At 45.7% G+C, this 18911-nt stretch overlaps 1 protein-coding gene across 1 annotated transcript in view; it reads right to left on the bottom strand.

Moving 5' to 3' along the window:
• Nucleotides 1-18030, bottom strand: part of xirp2a (xin actin binding repeat containing 2a) — a 60048-nt gene extending 42018 nt beyond the window's left edge. Inside the window, exon 1 of the mRNA XM_056301225.1 lies at nt 17560-18030. Coding sequence (XP_056157200.1) covers nt 17560-17772 — 213 coding nt within the window. The 5' untranslated portion in view covers nt 17773-18030. The remainder of the gene's footprint in view (nt 1-17559) is intronic.
• Between the last annotated feature and the right edge of the window lie 881 nt (nt 18031-18911).

The raw sequence follows: 18911 nt of genomic DNA, 5'->3' as shown, positions 1-18911 counted from the left end.
CGGTGCAGTGAAATGTTTCAGCTGGCGAAGCTCTCTTGAACCAAGGTGAATACTCTTAAATATTGATGAATAATCTTACATACTCAGCTCTAGATGAATAAATGATTCTTCAAATAACATTATAGGATATTTCTGTGGGATTTTTTTTTAAGACCAGCAGAATTGTTCAGGTTTGCAGTGCACTGGTTTGATCCCAGCTTTAATGTATGAGAAAAGAGGAGAGAAGCGAGAGAATCAGTGCCACACGATATCATCTGGACAAGTATGATGGTCTTAAAGTCGCAGAAATATCTTATGGTCTTGTTTCAAGAATCAGTTACACAGCAAGAACTGACCGTGGGAGATTTATCATGAGATAAGGATATGCACCTTAAGTTACCTAACAGTTAATTCATCTTAAAAACAGCATTTTAACAAGCCGAATATGAACGCTTTTAGTGGAGAGCTGCTCTAACAGGTTTTGTATGACATTACGTGATTAAACTAAACTTATGCATCAGCCTGGATATAATATCTTAAAGCAGCTGTAGACAACTTTTCAACCCCCTCCACCGGCGTTTCCAAATCTTTTTATTGTCTGCGCCGCTGTCGCAAAGACAACCAGCTTGCTTTCCGTTTATGTGCAGCCGGGCTACTGTCCAGAGCAAGAAACGACCGTAAGAATCCTAATTTGAACTAGAAACCCCGATCTCAGTGCTATGATAAAGGCAGAGTAAAACATCCGGTAGTATTAATAAGTAGGCAGGTTGTTTTACTTACTGATCCAGCAGAAAGAATGCCTACTGAATGTCGGTTTGGAACCCTCTCACATCCCCGGTTGTTGTATCGAAACATGTTTCCCTGTCAAGATCTGTTTCCCCCTAGACAGAGTTCGATACAACACCAGGACGCTTAACCTAAACCTCAACCTAACCCTAACCCCCCCCCCCTTTTTCCCCCAATTGTACTTGGCCAATTACCCCACTCTTCCGAGCCGCCCTGGTCGCTGCTCCACCTCCTCTGCCAATCTGGGGAGGGCTGCAGACTACCACATGCTTCTCCTGATACATGTGGAGTTGCCAACCGCTTCTTTTCAACTGACAGTGAGGAGTTCCGCCAGGGGGATGTAGCGCGTGGGATGATCACGCTATTCCCCCCAGTTCCCCCTCCCACCCTGAAGAGGCGCCCCGACCGACCACAGGAAGCGGCCAATTGACCTTTCGCAAAGTCCCGCCCCAGAACGGTGCTTGTCCAATCCTACCTTAGCAACGGTCCGTCAAGCTTTCAAACGCACAACAAAATGCTGAAACGGTGTGCCTATGGGATCTGCAAATCGGATACTAGATATCTGAAAAGTTTGGAGGGGGTGTCATTTTCTTTCCCTTCCCGAAACCCAGAACGCAAGAAGCGCAATGTGGGCAATAGATTTGGCAGTATAGCAGACCCCCATGGCCAGCTTAATCCACCCAAAACCAACAAAAATACCTGTCTGCTCCAAGCTAAGCTAGCTACTAGCTATTATTGATAGCTAATACAGCTAACGTATTATTACAGTTACTTTTACCCACACAATGCGCTGATTTCTTCCTTCATGTTTCGGTGTTTTCCAGCTACTTCCTGGATAGTTCTGAAATGCTTGACGGGCATAGCAACAGTAACTAAGGGGGGCGGGACTTTGCGAAAGGTCAATCGTGTCTGCAGGGACGCATTCACTCCATCGAGTGAATGCCCGTCTGAGGTCCACTCTGTTTTTACCTCTGTTTCTATCACTCTCCCTCTTCACCTTCTTTGACTCCTTCATCAATGGAGTTCTTTTTCTCTTGCTGGGTAGAGTTTCCAATGTCACTTTTTTTATTCCACCGTCCGCCATTTCCGCTACCGTGGATAGCTACCGGGAAAAACAACACCTCTATCCTCTTCCCATTTCGGTTGTGCAATGGTTGACACACTTCCTTTTTGTCGTAAATCGAGCCTTCATTTTACCGTGAGATTGTACGCGGTGGCACACAGTTGCATAGTGAAAGTGAGGCTTATAGGGAACCGATCTAAACTAATCTAAACGGTGTCATTATTCTATAGCCATTACACTTTTACTTCATAATGATGTTAAATCAAAAAAGTTGTCTACTGCCGCTTTAATGTCAATACAATTGAATTTGTTTTGAGGTAAACCGGTGACTTTAACTTGTTTCTCGCTGAAATACCTTGTTGCACTGGGCAGGTTATTTTGCTTGTTTTGGCGATTTTCTTATATGAATAAGCTAAATTTAGTTAAAATTTAGACATGGCATTCCTTCAATAAAGTCGAAGTCATTAACATCTAAAGCCCTATGAAAACCGTCTCTCACATGAATCGACAACGGGAAAACGTTCAGGGATGTCAGAACCAAGTGAATGAAGCTGGGCGCTGAAGATATGCTCATCGACCGCGGTATTATCGGCCTTTCCAACTCTGCGTTCACGGCTCGTCTCTCTCCATTACTGGGCGTGACTCCCTCCTTCTGTCAGACATCCACCTGCCCTCAGTGGATGTTAAAGAAGAGTAAAGAGACAGACTGGTCAGCCCTATGATGTGGGGACTGAGTCAGACCTCTATCTTTGATCAGGACTGAACTATGACGTGAACATGTTCATCAGGGTGAGGTGACCAAACTTAACATCCACGCGAACTCGCTCTTCATCCCCAGTTCACTGTCATCCCCCTCGCTGATTCACTTTGAATCTATCTCTACATCAGTCTCAAACCGTCTGTTTTCCCTACTACCACCACCACCACCCCACCCCCGACTGTCTTTCCACTAAACCCCTCTCTAACTCCTCTCTTGCTCCCCATCCGGCATTACGCTTATGGAATGTAAATCATGTTTCAGTCTCTTTCATCAGACGCCTCGCTCGCCTAATGTTCAGTGAGAGCTGTCAACAAACCCAGGAAAAACTATTTATACACGATGGGTCCAACCTGGAAGAGGATCCAGCTCTGTTTTCAGAATCTAAAAATGTCAATGACATACGCTGAGCCAGAGCTGACGTTGACCGATGTGATCTATGTCCGCTCAGTATTCTGGGGATTTACTCTTAACTGCTTGCGTGTGAAGGAGAGCCGTCGTTGATATATAAGTTGGCAAACTTGGACTCAACTCGATTTTACGAAATATGGTGGTGGAAGAAGTACTCGTACTTTTTACTTCAGTGAAAGTACAAATACCCTGACACAACTTTACTCTTGTAAAGGTGAAAGTAGCACAATGATTTTTTTTCTGCTCAAGTAAGAGTACAGTACTTAAAGTAGTAAAAGTAAAAGTACTTGTCATATTCAGTACCCTGCTATAACAGGGCTTATGACACATCTTAATATAGGCTTACTGAACAGTTTACAAAATAGTATGTGGTGTCATAGTATTCAGTAAATCAGATAATAGATTCAGGAAATCAAACTGAGATGTTTTCAATCTTTCTCAAACACTTTGGCAAAAGACAACACTGCCAACAAACCTTGAAAAATGAGCAAATTGCAGATTTGATCTTACTTTTAGAACATTTTGATGAACTGTTTGATATAAATGAATCCTGATTTCAAATGAATAAAGTAACTTGGGGTGTTACATAGAAATGAAGTGAGGTAAAGAGTATAGAGAATTGCTTCGAAATGCAGTGGAATCCAAGTCGAAAGTCTCCAAAATTTACTATACTTCCTATAAATCAATGGTAGACTCACAAAAATAATCCCTCTCAAACATCACTTATGAGCCACTAGACGTGTGCGGCGGTGTGCGTATCTGCAGAGACCCTGTCCTCTGCCTGTACGTTCTTATTTCGCTGTGTACGGGACGTTTCTGGGCGTTAACCTTTGGCCAGCGAGACTCTATAAAGAAGTAGTGAATGGCGGACGCACGCCTAAAAGACGCAAATATGGTGAGGCTAAACTCCAAGCAGACAAACAAAGCTGGTTCCCAAACGTGAGTGAATCTGGGGTTGGCTTTCACCCGCTGGCGAGCACTGAAGGAGAGGATGGGGATGAAGAGCCACGCGGAGTCGGCCTGCACACTGGGATGTGTTCTGGGCAGACGTGGAAAGTAATGAAGTACAAATACTTCGTTACTGTACTTAAGTAGATTTTTACAGGTATCTGTACTTTACTTTAATGTTTATTTTTCCCACAACTCTTTACTTTTACTCCCTACATTTTAACACAAATTTATGTACTTTCTACTCCTTACACTTTCAAAACAGGCTCGTTACTTTAGTTTTAATGCATTCGTGGGGAATTATCGATTATTAACATTATAACCCTGAAGACTCATGAGTCAGTCTCTAAACGCTTAGCGGAGATGAGCTCAGATAGTCTCGCAATACCAGACGGATGTCATTTCATTTGAAGTTGGAATGGTTAAGATAACAGTAAAGCTGAACGATTTGGGCAAAAAAGGACTATACCGGTGTTGTCGCACATTTGTTTTTTTTTTAATTCATATTTTCAGGGGCTAGACCTATCATAAAACAATCTGCTTCTCCGGCTAATATTCACGGTGCCTTGATGGAAGTCATGGACGTTTGAATTCATAAAACGATCTTTTCCCCTAGGACTATTTTCAGGCTAGACTTTTCAAATTAATCCGTGCCCTTCAACTAAATCAAAACAGTGATAATGTAACTTTGACTAAAAATAAAGGTGACATGGTGAGATGGCCGAGCCTGTACTTTTTACTTTTATACTTTGAGTACATTTCAGAGCCTGTACTTGTTACTTTCAGCTTGAGTAAAGAAGTTGAGTCAGTACTTCTACTTTTACCAGAGTCTATTTTTACACAAGTATCTGTACTTCTGCTTGAGTATAGAATGTGTGTACTTTTGCCACCTCTGGTTCTGGCTAACTGCGGTCAGGGGGCGTGTCCTTCCGGTGACGTTAAGTGGGGGGGGGGGGGGCAACACTGAACGTTGTTTACAAACCGCAACCGACAAACCCCCTCATTCTACCTTTAAAGGGCATGCAAATTTGTGAAGCGCTCATTTTAAAAAAATTTTTTTTTTTAAAATAACCTCTAAAGCAGGGGTGTCAAACTCCAGGCCTCGAGGCCCGCAGTGTCTGCAGGTATTTGTTGCAACCGTGCACTACACCACCTGATTAAACTAGTTCCTTTCCCTCATTGATCCAGGAGGTGGAGCTAATTAGTTAAATCAGGTGGTGTAGCGCACGGTTGCAACAAATACCTGCAGACACTGCGGGCCTCGAGGCCTGGAGTTTGACACCCCCGCTCTAAAGGGTGAACCGTGTTGGCTGACAGTGCAAACATGGAAGTGCAGAAACCTACGTCGGGTCACATGGGCAAAAGTTTTTCGATGGGCTTGGGAAAATAGCATCTTGATAACAAAACCCACGTACTTCGACCAACATTTGAATTTTCGGATTTGAATATAGGGAAAACTACTGGGAAGCCACAGAAGGACAATAAAAACCTAAAAAAAAACACACACACACACACACAAAATATACCCCCCTTAATTATGTAGATACTTGAAAAATGTACTTGGGTAGAGTAATGACGTAGTAGCAGCTCAAGGCCCCTTTTTTAGACGTGCCTTTGTGTAATTTCTCTATTTATTTCTGTTTTTACCGTGTTTCGTCTCTACGGATCCTTCCCTCTGTGAAGCACGTTGTGAGGCCTCCGCTCTCGGAAGGCTGTATATAAATAAACCTAACTTACTTACTTGCTTACTGGCACTTTGTTACTTTCCACCAACACAGTCCTTTGAGCCGTGGCTCCCCGCGTATATTCGCTCCGTTTGTCTCATCTCGCTGTGTCATTTATTTGAGCAACGGCTGCTGATAAGAGAAAGGCATTTGTACCCATTAACTTGCACTGGGAACCATATTCACAAAGAAATGTGATTTCACCTCCTCGCTATGGCAACCAACCACGTCTGGTGACACACCGCCTTCCAACCCGATATCAACACGGATGATTAAAACAGTCGGCCTCGAGGTGTTTGGCTAATCGTTGAGCACGCACGCACACACATGTGCAGGGTGTCCAAATAAAAAAATGAACACCCCCCCCCCCAAAAAATAAACAATAATCCCACTACCTGCAGGGTGGAAAGCCTTGAAGTATGCATTCATTATCCAGACATAAAATGGATTTGCATACGCTGGAACGAATACGGGGGGGGGGGGGGGTACAAACATCAGAGCACTCTTCAGCCTCAGAGAAGGGAGAGCAGAATGGTATATTTTGGAGTACAAATATTATTGACGGGGCTGTACTTAATACTGTGCTCTTTACTGCAAGTACCACCTACCATTTGCGCGTTCGAGAGCACAGTTGGTATAAGTCAAGTGACCAAAATGCACCCGTGATGGGTACGTCTGTACAAAATGTACCTTCGAGTGCAAAAAAACGTGCTCCCCTGCTTTGGAGCGTTTTGAGAGGGGGAAAAAATGGACTGAATCAGATGTTGAGGCGGCGCCTCCGTAGGTTTTGTTAACGTTTTGACTGCCCCCGGTCTGCAGACAAACAGATGACCTGCGTGGCAGGGGAAGGTAAATGACTTATTTGAATTAGCTAAATGGACCGGGGTGATCGTTTTGGCAGACCAATTCACCAGAGCCACCGTTGAGGGAGCTGAGATAGCGGGCCACGAGTCATCATCGCGCCTCAAAGCGGCCGTGCATCATGCGCCGCGTCGGCGTGCAGGCTCCATTAAAAGATTTGAATCTGCAAAACGGGAGACGAAAGAGATGCCAGGTAGGGGGAAGTTAATGGAATTTTTACGAGCCTCAACAAGGACGCGATTGTCCTTGTTGGAGCCTTTTCGCGGATCAATTTCTGGGACGAGATGTTGCAGCTTTTCTTTTATTTAACATTTCATTAAAGTCCATTTAGGAAGCGTGATGCATACTGATTTTTTTTTTCCCTTGTCCACTCGCCTTGGCTTGAAAGCCTGTCCCACTGAGCCATCCTTCAGCAGAGTCATTTGACACTGGGAAATGAGATTTTTTTGACCTGGCAGAGTGAAACTCTCCCTCTCCCCTTTTTAAGGACGCTATCGAAATAAGCGATGTACATGGTTGCAATCAAAACAAACTTGATTCAATTAGTCCAAAGTGCGGCTCCCCCCCGTGCTCGTTGAATCCTGTCGTCGAAAAAGACACTTTTAAGGGCACATCACGGAAGGCCATTCCGAGGCAAGACTCGTCAGTGCAAAATAACAAGTTGTCTCAGTGTCAATTTAAGCCACTCGAATAGACCAATTAGAAGACATGAAGCGCAAGGGAATGTGGCAATTCACGATATGACGATCAGCTGAAGAACATTTCAATCAAATCTTCAATTTTAACCTATGATTGCATACATATGGTTTACGCTGATAGCAACTCTCTCTGGCTTGTTCTCTTTTCACACCCATCCCTCCATTTTCCTGGATCTCACCCTCCCGCTTATCTATTAAACTCCTCTCCCTCGCTCTCTCAGCTTACATCCTTCTCTCCTTTTCTCTCTCTGTCATTTTTTATTACTCCCCATGAGTGATTACTATCTCAAAAAAAAAGCTCTCTTCAAAATCTCTCTCGTTTATTCCTCCCATTTTATTATGGCTCTCTTGTCCCACCTGCTCATTCCTCTTGAAACACAAGGCATCTGTACTCCTACATGCTGCGCAGCCTTGTACGCCACATTCCTGGTTAGTCCTGTCGGCCTTGCCCGGGTCCAGACCTTTGGATCCACCCACTCCACCGAGTTGACTGATTCTTCTGGTCTGGCACGCACGCACGCACGCACACACACACACACCTTCACCCGAAACGAGTAAAACACAGTTTAATACAAAGATATAATAATCTATGACTCACTATCTCCATATTCAAATATTTGGTGCTCTATATAATCCCTAGATGATGACACTATTTGGTGCTCTATAGTGTCCCTAGATGACGACACTATTTGGTGCTCTATAGTGTCCCTAGATGATGACACTATTTGGTGCTCTATATTATCCCTAGATGACGACACTATTTGGTGCTCTATATTGTCCCTAGATGACGACACTATTTGGTGCTCTATAGTGTCCCTAGATGATGACACTATTTGGTGCTCTATATTATCCCTAGATGATGACACTATTTGGTGCTCTATATTGTCCCTAGATGACGACACTATTTGGTGCTCTATATTATCCCTAGATGATGACACTATTTGGTGCTCTATATTGTCCCTAGATGACGACACTATTTGGTGCTCTATAGTGTCCCTAGATGATGACACTATTTGGTGCTCTATATTGTCCCTAGATGACGACACTATTTGGTGCTCTATATTATCCCTAGATGATGACACTATTTGGTGCTCTATAGTGTCCCTAGATGACGACACTATTTGGTGCTCTATATTATCCCTAGATGACGACACTATTTGGTGCTCTATATTATCCCTAGATGATGACACTATTTGGTGCTCTATAGTGTCCCTAGATGACGACACTATTTGGTGCTCGATATTGTCCCTAGATGACGACACTATTTAGTGCTCGATAGTGTCCCTTGGCAAGAATTTCTGTTGTTCGGTGGCACAGCGTAGCTGAGACGGATGCAGAAGAATCCTGTTGCTTTCTGCCAGAACTGCTGCCGAGTTGACAAACAGAGCCGCCGGTTGCCGGAACCGCTGCCGAGTTGACTGAGCGGAGCCGCCATGGTTTACCCTTTCCGGGTACTGACAGCTGGGTAGACTGTACTCAGGGATTTGAATTCAGAGTTACCTTCTCCTAGCCTTTACCTAAAGAGGCATCAAGCCACAAGGCAGCAGGTGGATTTGAAATCAAGAGTTCCCTTCTCCTATCCCAACGTGTGGGCTGGACTGGGCACCACGGGAAGTACCATACAGGCATGCAGGAGGACCGGATCTATCAGTAGGGACGTCGTCCTTAGCCAAAGGGCCCTTGCTGAGGTAAGGTGCTACCCCTCTACAGCCTGCGATTGCAGTTTAGCATCTTACCCAGGACTGATTCTGGTCTGGCATCATAACATAAAACAGCGGTTTCTCGGTTGGAAAAGAGATTACCCAATGAACACCACGGGGGGAGAGGGAGTGGTTAACGATCTGCCAATCAGCGCCAGGGGTGGGACTAACGCCGATATCAAGCTGTTGTCAAGCGTTTTCTCAACATCAATCCAACATTTTATTTGGTTTTTACTTCATAAAACCCCAGCAAAACCAGTATGTTGGCATGGCTACGTATCAGTGGTGATTTAAAAAGACTTGAGATTCAGGCAAATCCGTTGGTCTCTTATGATTGGTTGGGGAAAATCGAATCCCCCTCCCCCTACGGAAACCGGTTAGAGCGGAGGCGATGTCAGGCTGAAGATGGAGATGGAGTGTAACGAGCCAAGTCTGTCTGATATCAGGCAACTGTCGGCCTACAGACGGAATTTAGAGCCAAGCGTTCTGGTTGAGAGAGGAACAACTCCTCGAAAGAAACACGCTTCAACATCCTCTGCTGAAAAAAGGAAACCCAAAACAAAACAGGCCAGCACCATGTCAGATACGACACGTTGCCACAGAAGTGACAATAACGACTCCAGCGATAATAACGATCCATTACTTTATCGACTCAGTGGGCTCAATCTGTTTCCGCTGGTCCTCAGGGAGGCCGGCTAAACTGACAGCTGGGAGGGATTTGGGGTGTTAAATGGTGCGGTGGCTGCCTGGGGCTGAAACCCGTGTCCTCCGACCGCAGGGGCGGTCGTCTTACTGACTACTCCTGCCTCCTACCTGTGCTGTGAAATAAATATATCCCGGGCTATGAAATCCATTTAGCGACGTTTATGTTGTGTCAAATGTTCTTGGCAAATCGGAATTAATGAGATTTTTCCAATTATGCAAATCCTGATAATCTGACAACCTTGGCCATAAATGAAAGTCAAAGCAAGTCACCTTCTGGTGTGAAAATTACTCAAAAGGGCCAATTTAAGTGAAGTAATTAGTTTTTGTCTCACCGCGTATCCCTCCTGGGTATTAACATATATCACATCTCCTTACTGCTGAGTATCTCTTTATAACGTGACCTTTTTTTAACACTGCAGACTACCTCCACACGTCACCACAATCTCACGCATGCTTTACTGCCACCTACTGGCTAAGCGGGCACATCACAACACGGGCACCTGCCGAGTGAGGGCACGTGTATTGGGAACATAATTTGAAGTTATGTAGTGTTTATTCGTGCGTGAGAAACTAAATTAACAAGTGCAGAATGGCAGCATATGCTTTGATAAATGCTAATGTACTTGCTACACAGTCCTGATGAGTAAGCTATGGTGAGTGCGTGTCTGTTTATGTGTGTACCTGCGTGTGTGTGTCCATAAGTGTGTGTATGCGTGTAACTGTGCTTATGCTTGTGTTTATTTGCAATTATGTTTGCAAGTTATTGAACTTGTGTTCATATGAGCGTGCGCATGCACAGGTTGTTGTTGTGAATTGAACCCCCCCCCCCCCACAGTGTTGTGCACCATCACTTTCTTCTTGTCTGAATGGTCATTTCTTCTTTTAGGCTCCCTAAAAGTATTCAACCTTTACCTCTCAGCAGTACCACCCCTGCATGTACATTTGCCCCACATGTGCATACATATGCCTGTGCACACAAATACGATGTCCCTGGCTGTTTTGAGTGTGTGTGTGTGCGCACAGTGAACCAATGACCAGAAGGTCAGACAGTTGTTATCAACACAAGCTTGTGTCCCAGGACGAATAGCCATCTGACGGCACTAGGAAAGTGGGGGGGAAAGCACACACTCTTTGCTCCCAAGATAAACCATTGCATCACTTCACATCTGGGGTCAGTGGAAACACAGACTTTCCTCTCTCTCTCTCCCTATGTCTCTCTACCGCTCTCCCTATGTCTCTCTCCCTGTCTTTATCTCTCTCTCTCTCTCTCCCTGTCTCTCTCCCTGTCTTTATCTCTCTCTCTCTCTCTCTCTCTCCCTCTGTCTCTCTACCTCCCTCCCTATGTCTCTCTCCCTGTCTTTATCTCTCTCTCTCCATCCCTATGTCTCTCTACCTCGCTCCCTATGTCTCTCTCCCTGTCTTTATCTCTCTCTCTCTCTCTCCCTCTCTCTCCCTGTCTTTATCTCTCTCTCTCTATCTCTCTCCCTGTCTCTCTACCTCTCTCCCTATGTCTCTCTCCCTGTCTTTATCTCTCTCTCTCTCCGTCTTTATCTCTCTCTCCCTCCCTATGTCTCTCTACCTCTCTCCCTATGTCTCTCTCCCTGTCTTTATCTCTCTCTCTCTCCGTCTCTCTACCTCGCTCCCTATGTCTCTCCCCCTGTTTTTATCTCTCTCTCCCTCCCTATGTCTCTCTACCTCTCTCCCTATGTCTCTCTCCCTGTCTTTATCTCTCTCTCTCTCTCCCTATGTCTCTCTTCCTCTCTCCCTATGTCTCTCTCCCTGTCTTTATCTCTCTCCCTCCCTATGTCTCTCTACCTCTCTCCCTATGTCTCTCTCCCTGTCTTTATCTCTCTCTCTCTCTCCCTATGTCTCTCTACCTCTCTCCCTGTCTTTATCTCTCTCTCTCTCTCCCTATGTCTCTCTACCTCTCTCCCTGTCTCTCCCCGTCTTTATCTCTCTCTCCCTCCCTATGTCTCTCTACCTCTCTCCCTATGTCTCTCTCCCCGTCTTTATCTCTCTCTCCCTCCCTATGTCTCTCTACCTCTCTCCCTATGTCTCTCTCCCTGTCTTTATCTCTCTCTCTCCCTCCCTATGTCTCTCTACCTCTCTCCCTATGTCTCTCCCTGTCTTTATCTCTCTCTCTCTCTCCCTATGTCTCTCTACCTCGCTCCCTTTCTTCCTGTCTCTCTACCTCTCTCCCTGTCTTTATCTCTCTCTCTCTCTCTCTCTCTCTCCCTATGTCTCTCTACCTCTCTCCCTGTCTCTCCCCGTCTTTATCTCTCTCTCCCTCCCTATGTCTCTCTACCTCTCTCCCTATGTCTCTCTCCCCGTCTTTATCTCTCTCTCCCTCCCTATGTCTCTCTACCTCTCTCCCTATGTCTCTCTCCCTGTCTTTATCTCTCTCTCTCCCTCCCTATGTCTCTCTACCTCTCTCCCTATGTCTCTCCCTGTCTTTATCTCTCTCTCTCTCTCCCTATGTCTCTCTACCTCGCTCCCTTTCTTCCTGTCTCTCTACCTCTCTCCCTGTCTTTATCTCTCTCTCTCTCTCCCTATGTCTTTCTACCTCGCTCCCTTTCTTCCTGTCTCTCTACCTCTCTCCCTATGTCTCTCCCCGTCTTTATCTCTCTCTCTCTCCCTATGTCTCTCTACCTCTCTCCCTATGTCTCTCTCCCTGTCTTTATCTCTCTCTCTCCCTCCCTATGTCTCTCTCTCTCTCTCCCTATGTCTCTCTCCCTGTCTTTATCTCTCTCTCTCCATCCCTATGTCTCTCTACCTCTCCCTGTCTCCCTCTCTCTCTCAAATGAGTATTTAGAAACAGCTGTGCAGCCACCCAGGAATCCATCGTTCATCGTTCATTGGCATGACTGAGCGATGGATGACACGATGACAAGGTTTAAATAATAAAACGAGGCACAGTGACAAGAGAAAAAAAAAGAAAAGAAAAAAAAAAGAAAAAGTGGTGAATCATCGAATTTTTAGCTTAGCCTTACGGATGAATCAGAGACAAGGTCGTGTTTTATGGCCAGAACGCTGCAAAACGCAACTTTTTCACTTCTTTTGAATTCTGGGAACATTGCCCATGTGCTCTGTTAACGCCACATACAGTCTTAAAAAAAAGTTGAGGTCGACATACACAGAGACCGTCCACGAGCTCTGCACGATGCACCGCAGTGCCAAGACGTGCGTTTCCGAGCCAGGCGACGACACATAGGAAATATTTCATCCAGCTGTGTTTCAATTGGACTCTTAGAGGGATTTAAACAGAAAGGTTGCTCATCTCAGCCTCCCGTGGGTCACCCCGACTCTCATGGTGACATCAATAATTCACTTCGGGTGTAAAGGCGCTTTACTTCCACCAGGCACAGTGTAAAATGCTAAATTTGGCGAATATAACGGCGGATAGCAAAGTGGATCAGCCGTTGGTGAAATTGAAAATGTCGAGACGAAAGGTCAAAGTAAATGATTCCACAATTTCCGGAAGGAAGGTGTGAGCAGAATCCAGTCTTTACTGCTGATCAGGATGACACCATCGGCACATGTCGGGGGGGTGTTAATGTAGAGTAAAACAGTAAATTAAATGGTGTCCGGGTAGTGTGGTGGTCTATTCCGTTGCCTTCCAACACAGGGATCGCTGGTTCGAATCCCCGTGTTACCTCCGGCTTGGTCGGGCGCCCCTACAGACACAGTTGGCCGTGTCTGCGGGTGGGAAGCCGGATGTGGGTACGTGTCCTGGTCGCTGCACTAGCGCCTCCTCTGGTCGGTCCTGTTTGGAGGGAGGGGGGAACTGGGGGGGAATAGCGTGATCCTCCAACGCGCTACGTCCCCCTGGTGAAACTCCTCACTGTCAGGTGAAAAGAAGCGGCTGGAGACTCCACATGTATGGGAGGAGGCATGTGGTCGTCTGCAGCCCTCCCCGGATCGGCAGAGTGGGGTGGAGCAGCGACCGGGAAGGCTCGGAAGAGTGAGGTAATTGGCCAAGTACAACTGGGGAGAAAAATGGGAACCCCCCCCCCCCCAAAAAAACCCCCAGCAAATTAAATAAGTTAGTTGCATCAACATACCGAGACAAATTCCTCGTATGTTTTTGTACTTGGCAGTAAATCTGATTCTGAAAAACAACCAAACACAGCAGACACTCCTCAACCCTTATGAATTACCATCCAGCGAACTGCTCTGTCATCGGTCAGGTGAATCCAAACATCTGTTTTTCTACTTTGCATCTTCGGCACCTCCTCGTGATCGTAGCCGTGCCGTGTTCGACTATTTCCACCGCCGTCCGCGTGGAAAACTGCAGGAATTAATGAGTGTTGTAGTCAGAGGCAACAGCAGTGTATGTTACAACTACGGAGATGACCCCTGCACCTCCACTAGACATTTCAATTGCTCTGCTGAGTAAAAAAAAAAAAAAAATCCTCACGCTAAGCTATAATGTTGTGTGAATGTGGTATTTTAGAGGTTAACGCACGCCTAAACGCCCTCAACTTGTTCAGGATTTGACCCCCTGGGTTGTGTTCCAGCCAGAGCCCAGTCAAGGCCGAGTCCTTATCTCCTTCTTTAATTCTTTCCGGTTTGTGTTATGGCTCTCACTGCCTGAGTCTAGTCCGAATAAATATATTTCTCATGTCAATCATTACACAGAATTAGCCCTGACAGGACTTTTTTCTCCTCATCTTTCTTCTGCGGGCCACATCTATGGATGTTAACAACTCCTACGCCAGCAGTTTATGTTACTAAAACCGGTGAAGTGGGTAAGGGAACATACACGGGGGGGGGGGGCAGGTGTATTATCGTCTATTCCTGAATAAAAGATGATACGAATGAGTTTATCTTGAACGACCTGAGACAAATCCAGGCTGACGTGGCCGTCCGTAATTGAACTGAATGTGGAAATCTTGAACTCACAGCACACTGAATCAAATGGACACACGTGTCAGCAGACAATACTGCATGGGAGAAGTTATGGCTTAGTGGCTCCAGAGAGATTCAGAGGAGTCTTGGACTCGAGAGCCAAATCTAATGCGGGTCCACGTCTACGCTCTCTGCTTCTCTATCCCTCATTACCCCCCCCCCCATCTGTTCCCCTCTCTCTCTTTGTATGAATGTGTGTGTCGACATCTGCACTCTCTGGTTCTCTATCCTTCTCTCTGTCTGTCTTTGTGTTACTCTCTGTTTCCCCCTCTCTGTTACTCTAAGAAAGATATATATGGATGTATAAATCTCTCTCTCTCTCTGTCTCTCTTCGTTCTGCTGCCTGGGTCAGCCTGGCTGGAGGCAGAGCGTAACACAGAGACCATGTGCTGCTCTCAACTACAGCCGACATGCCAATTACGGAGTTATTTTTAAAATCCTGCTTCGCCATAAAGCTCCCCAAAATAGGTCTTAAATAACAGGGTGTCAAATTTCGCCTCATGCATGGCACTGCACAGGCGCAGCTTGCACGTCTGATGCCACCAGCGGGCCTCGCCGTCCACTGGAACTACAAACCCCATAACACAGCGGTCAAACACTCTCACCCTAACGTGGGAAGTACGTATGTTGTGATGCACCCTCGTGTCAGCGAGCACCAGAGGCAGACTGAAACAACAATTCGGGCTGGGAATTTGACTCCATACCAGGCCACACGGTTCACGCAAACCACCAGACCGCTTATTCTGTTGGCTAACCCTATTTGTTTACGTAACGGGCACCAGACTAGTTACAAAGTTGGCCACCGGGTTCATCTGGGAAGAACGTTATCCATATTACAAAATACAAAACACTGGGACTGAGGAACAAGTAGTCCCTCTCTGCTCCACCTTTCCTTTACTACTGACTGTCCATTTCGCCAGGCGACCTGTCTAAAATGTTAAAATCAGTAGAGAAGCAGGGGGACGGTTTCTATGTGTGTTGCAGAGAGACGCCATTTTTGGCACGCTCCCTCGCACCAGGGACACCGGCGTGAGAGTGAAAGTCGCTCCTGATGCGTGGATTCTGAGAGGTCCGTCAACTCGTTCCTGCTTGCTGTATTATCGCTGGTCAAACCGACTGCACACGGTAGGCCAAAACGATCCTCAGCCCACCGGGAAATGTCCCAGTGCTCCCAATGGGGTGTCCACGTGTGGCCAGCATCCATCCTGCTGAAGTGTCCATGAGCAAGATCAAGACACGAACATGATGTATTTGTATGTCGCTGCGTAGGCGTTGTGTCATTATTTGCCTATTTTGTTTGAAGTAATTGTTCTTGTGTTTTGATTGTAACTGTTATTTTTAATAATAGTTTTCTCTTTATCATTCACTTGTTCTTTTCTAAAAAAAAAAAAAGTAGTAGTGACACATATGCTCAGGCAGTATTTGTCAGGGGCAAATATAGCTCATGCTAAGCTAACAATTGCTAGCGATTTCTTAATGCAGCTTCAAAACCGATCAGACTCCACTTCAGCTAATTCAGAGATGCATAGGAGAGCAATCCTCAAGAGTGAAAGAGTCAAAATTAACAGTGGAGATAGTTAACGGCAAATATTTTACACCCCTTAGCAGTTTTATATCAGACTGAAATAGGGTTGGACCCACAATCCTTTGGCTGGGCCTGAAATTTACGTCCCACTTAAGAGGTCTATTTTACTACGGGGACTAATAGCATCTCATTAATGACGACTGCTGTTTTCTTATAGTTTTATAGTTTGGATAAAGTGAAGAGAGAGATTTACATGGTACATTTCAGCGTTGAGCTCACCGTTCCCGGAGCACTTGGAACGGCCAAGGCTGATGTCATGACAGCATTAAAACTATTAAGGGCAGAAATAGGTCAGCTGGGATATTTCTCTCGCACCGTCAGACATTTGGTGAATGGGAGGTTTTGCCAAAATGACCCACTTGTACTTGCAGAGAGCTTAGATTTTCCTCATGGAGAAGCCAACTCCAACTCTAACGAGATGGAAAACCACAACAGGGAGTCAGACCTCCTCTGAGGCAAAAAAAAAAAAAAAAAGAGTAAGCGTTTTTCACCGCAGTCAACAAAATGATGGAAACCAAACTCTTCATGCCAAAGACTGAATCACAATTCCTGTGGACTCTGAGAGCAATTGGTGAGATGAGCAATGGTCCTTCTTCTCTTAACCTTTGAACCGACTCACCACAACGATTTTACAGTTGCTTTCTGGTATTTCCTAAACACTGTAACACACACTTGCATGCACACACACATGCATGTTCATGCATGCATGCACACATACACACCTTTGTTAACCTGTCCTCATGGGGACAAAAACATCCAGGAGCCAAAAATCCTATTTCCCCTAAATCCTAAACCCCCATATTAACCCTGACCTTGACCTTGAGCCTAACTGCAATGGCTCATGTTGATACTAGACTTAAGTCTTACCATAACTCCAGTAGCTCCTAGCCATAATCCTGACCCACAGCCCGGAAATAAAGCTTTTCCTCCCTTGTGATTTTATCATCCTTATGAGGAAATTTACTTGTCAGGAGTGTAGATAAACACACACACACACACAGACACACACACACGAAGAGTTAAATGACATTGCAAAACAAACACTGCAATAAGCTGAACAGCAGTTGTATCATGTGTGCGCTGACCTCCTACTGTTTAGAAATCAAGACACAGATATCTGTTACACCGGCGGTACGGCCTTGTGTCGACCCTCCCACCCCCCCACAACTGCCTTCACCACCTCATGTTGCTTTAACAATTTATGAAGTTTGTCCAAAACACGACCTTGTCTGGAACTCCTCTTGTTATAGCCAAACATCACAGATGCTAAGCAACGCTTTGACATGCACAGCAGCATCCGCAGCCATTCATGTTATCTAGCGTTCCAGCAACTCAGAAAAGTGCCAGGCCCTTGTCAAGGCGCTTTACAAAGCTAGAAGGTTAGAAAGTGACGTGTCTCATCTTCAAGCAACAAACAACGGAGTAGTTACATACTGTGTGTGCCGATGCAGGTTTCTCAAACATCCTCTTCAGGCTGTCGAGCGGGATGTCGAACCTCTCAATCCTTTTGGACGGCTGCTGGTCCTCTCCGAGTGCCGGGTCGTCTGACGCCTCTGACCGCCAGCCGGGGGAACGGCAGGAAACGGAGCCCCAGGTCGCCGACGTGACACTCACCACCTCCTCTCCATTTCCTGATTGAATTTCCATTGTTACAGAAACTTTATCTTGCTCACCCCCCCGTCTCTCTCTCTCTCTCTCTCTCTCTCTCTCTCTCTCTCTCTCTCTCTCTCTCTCTCTCTCTCTCGTTCTCAATCCTTTAGAAGGGAAGTCTATTGTACATTGGAGGGGTGATGAATTTTAGAGCGGGAGGAAAGGAAGGAAAAGTGAGAGAGTGAGACAGTTAGGAAAGGGTGAGAGAGAGAGAGGAAAAATGGAGGTGGAGATGTAGAAGGGAACGGGTGGAGAGCTGAAGGAGTTATGAGGCTCTCTCGACGCTACAGGGTTGGACTGACCAGGAAAGAGGAGGAGAAAAGAAAAGTTCACAGGGACAGAGTGGAGGGAAAAGTTTTTTCCTTCCTTTTTTTGGCCGTCCCTGTAATTTCTCTCTCTCTCCCTCTGTCACACACATACACCACTCTCTCTCTCTCTCTCTCTCTCTCTCTCTCTCTCTCTCTCTCTCTCTCTCTCTCTCTCTCTCTCTCTCTCTCTCACTAATGGTGCATGCAAACTCACATATGCTCTCACAGAAGCAAATTGAGATGTGAGTCATAAAAGCATACTGGAGTAATGACAGCAACATGTGGCCACAAGGGAAAGAGAGAGTGTGTGTGAGAGAGAGAGAGAGAGAGAGAGAGAGAGAGAGAGAGAGAGAGAGAGAGAGAGAGAGAGAGAGAGAGAGAGAGAGAGAGAGAGAGAGAGATAGAGTTACAAAGAGATGGACAGAGAGAGAGAGAAAGACATCATGCTGTTTTAATACAATGAAAAAACGAGTTTCGCTTTTTGGATCAGCAGCTCAGGCAAAGACCAGGAATGAACAACAGTAAGTAAGTCAATAACGAGTTCATTACAGGAAGTTACAAAAATGCTGCACAAGAGACAAATACAGAAAATAAACAACATACATATACAGTTACACACAGAAAAGTATAAATTACAGCCTGTTTACAGGGAAGGCAAGTTGGTAGAGATGGTTTTTAACAGAGGGGAGGATACTGTTCCAGAGGGACAGGGCCCTGACAGCAAAAGCACAACCATCCTTGGATTTGCAGAGGGAGCAGGGTATAAATAAGAGACTCTGGTTGGAAGATCTGAGTGGCCTGGAGGAGGAGTAAGGATGCACAAGTTCA

This window comes from Lampris incognitus, chromosome 21 (assembly GCF_029633865.1).
Source record: "Lampris incognitus isolate fLamInc1 chromosome 21, fLamInc1.hap2, whole genome shotgun sequence".
NCBI classification, from domain to species: Eukaryota; Metazoa; Chordata; class Actinopteri; order Lampriformes; family Lampridae; genus Lampris; species Lampris incognitus.
This window is presented reverse-complemented; position numbering and strand designations above follow the sequence as displayed.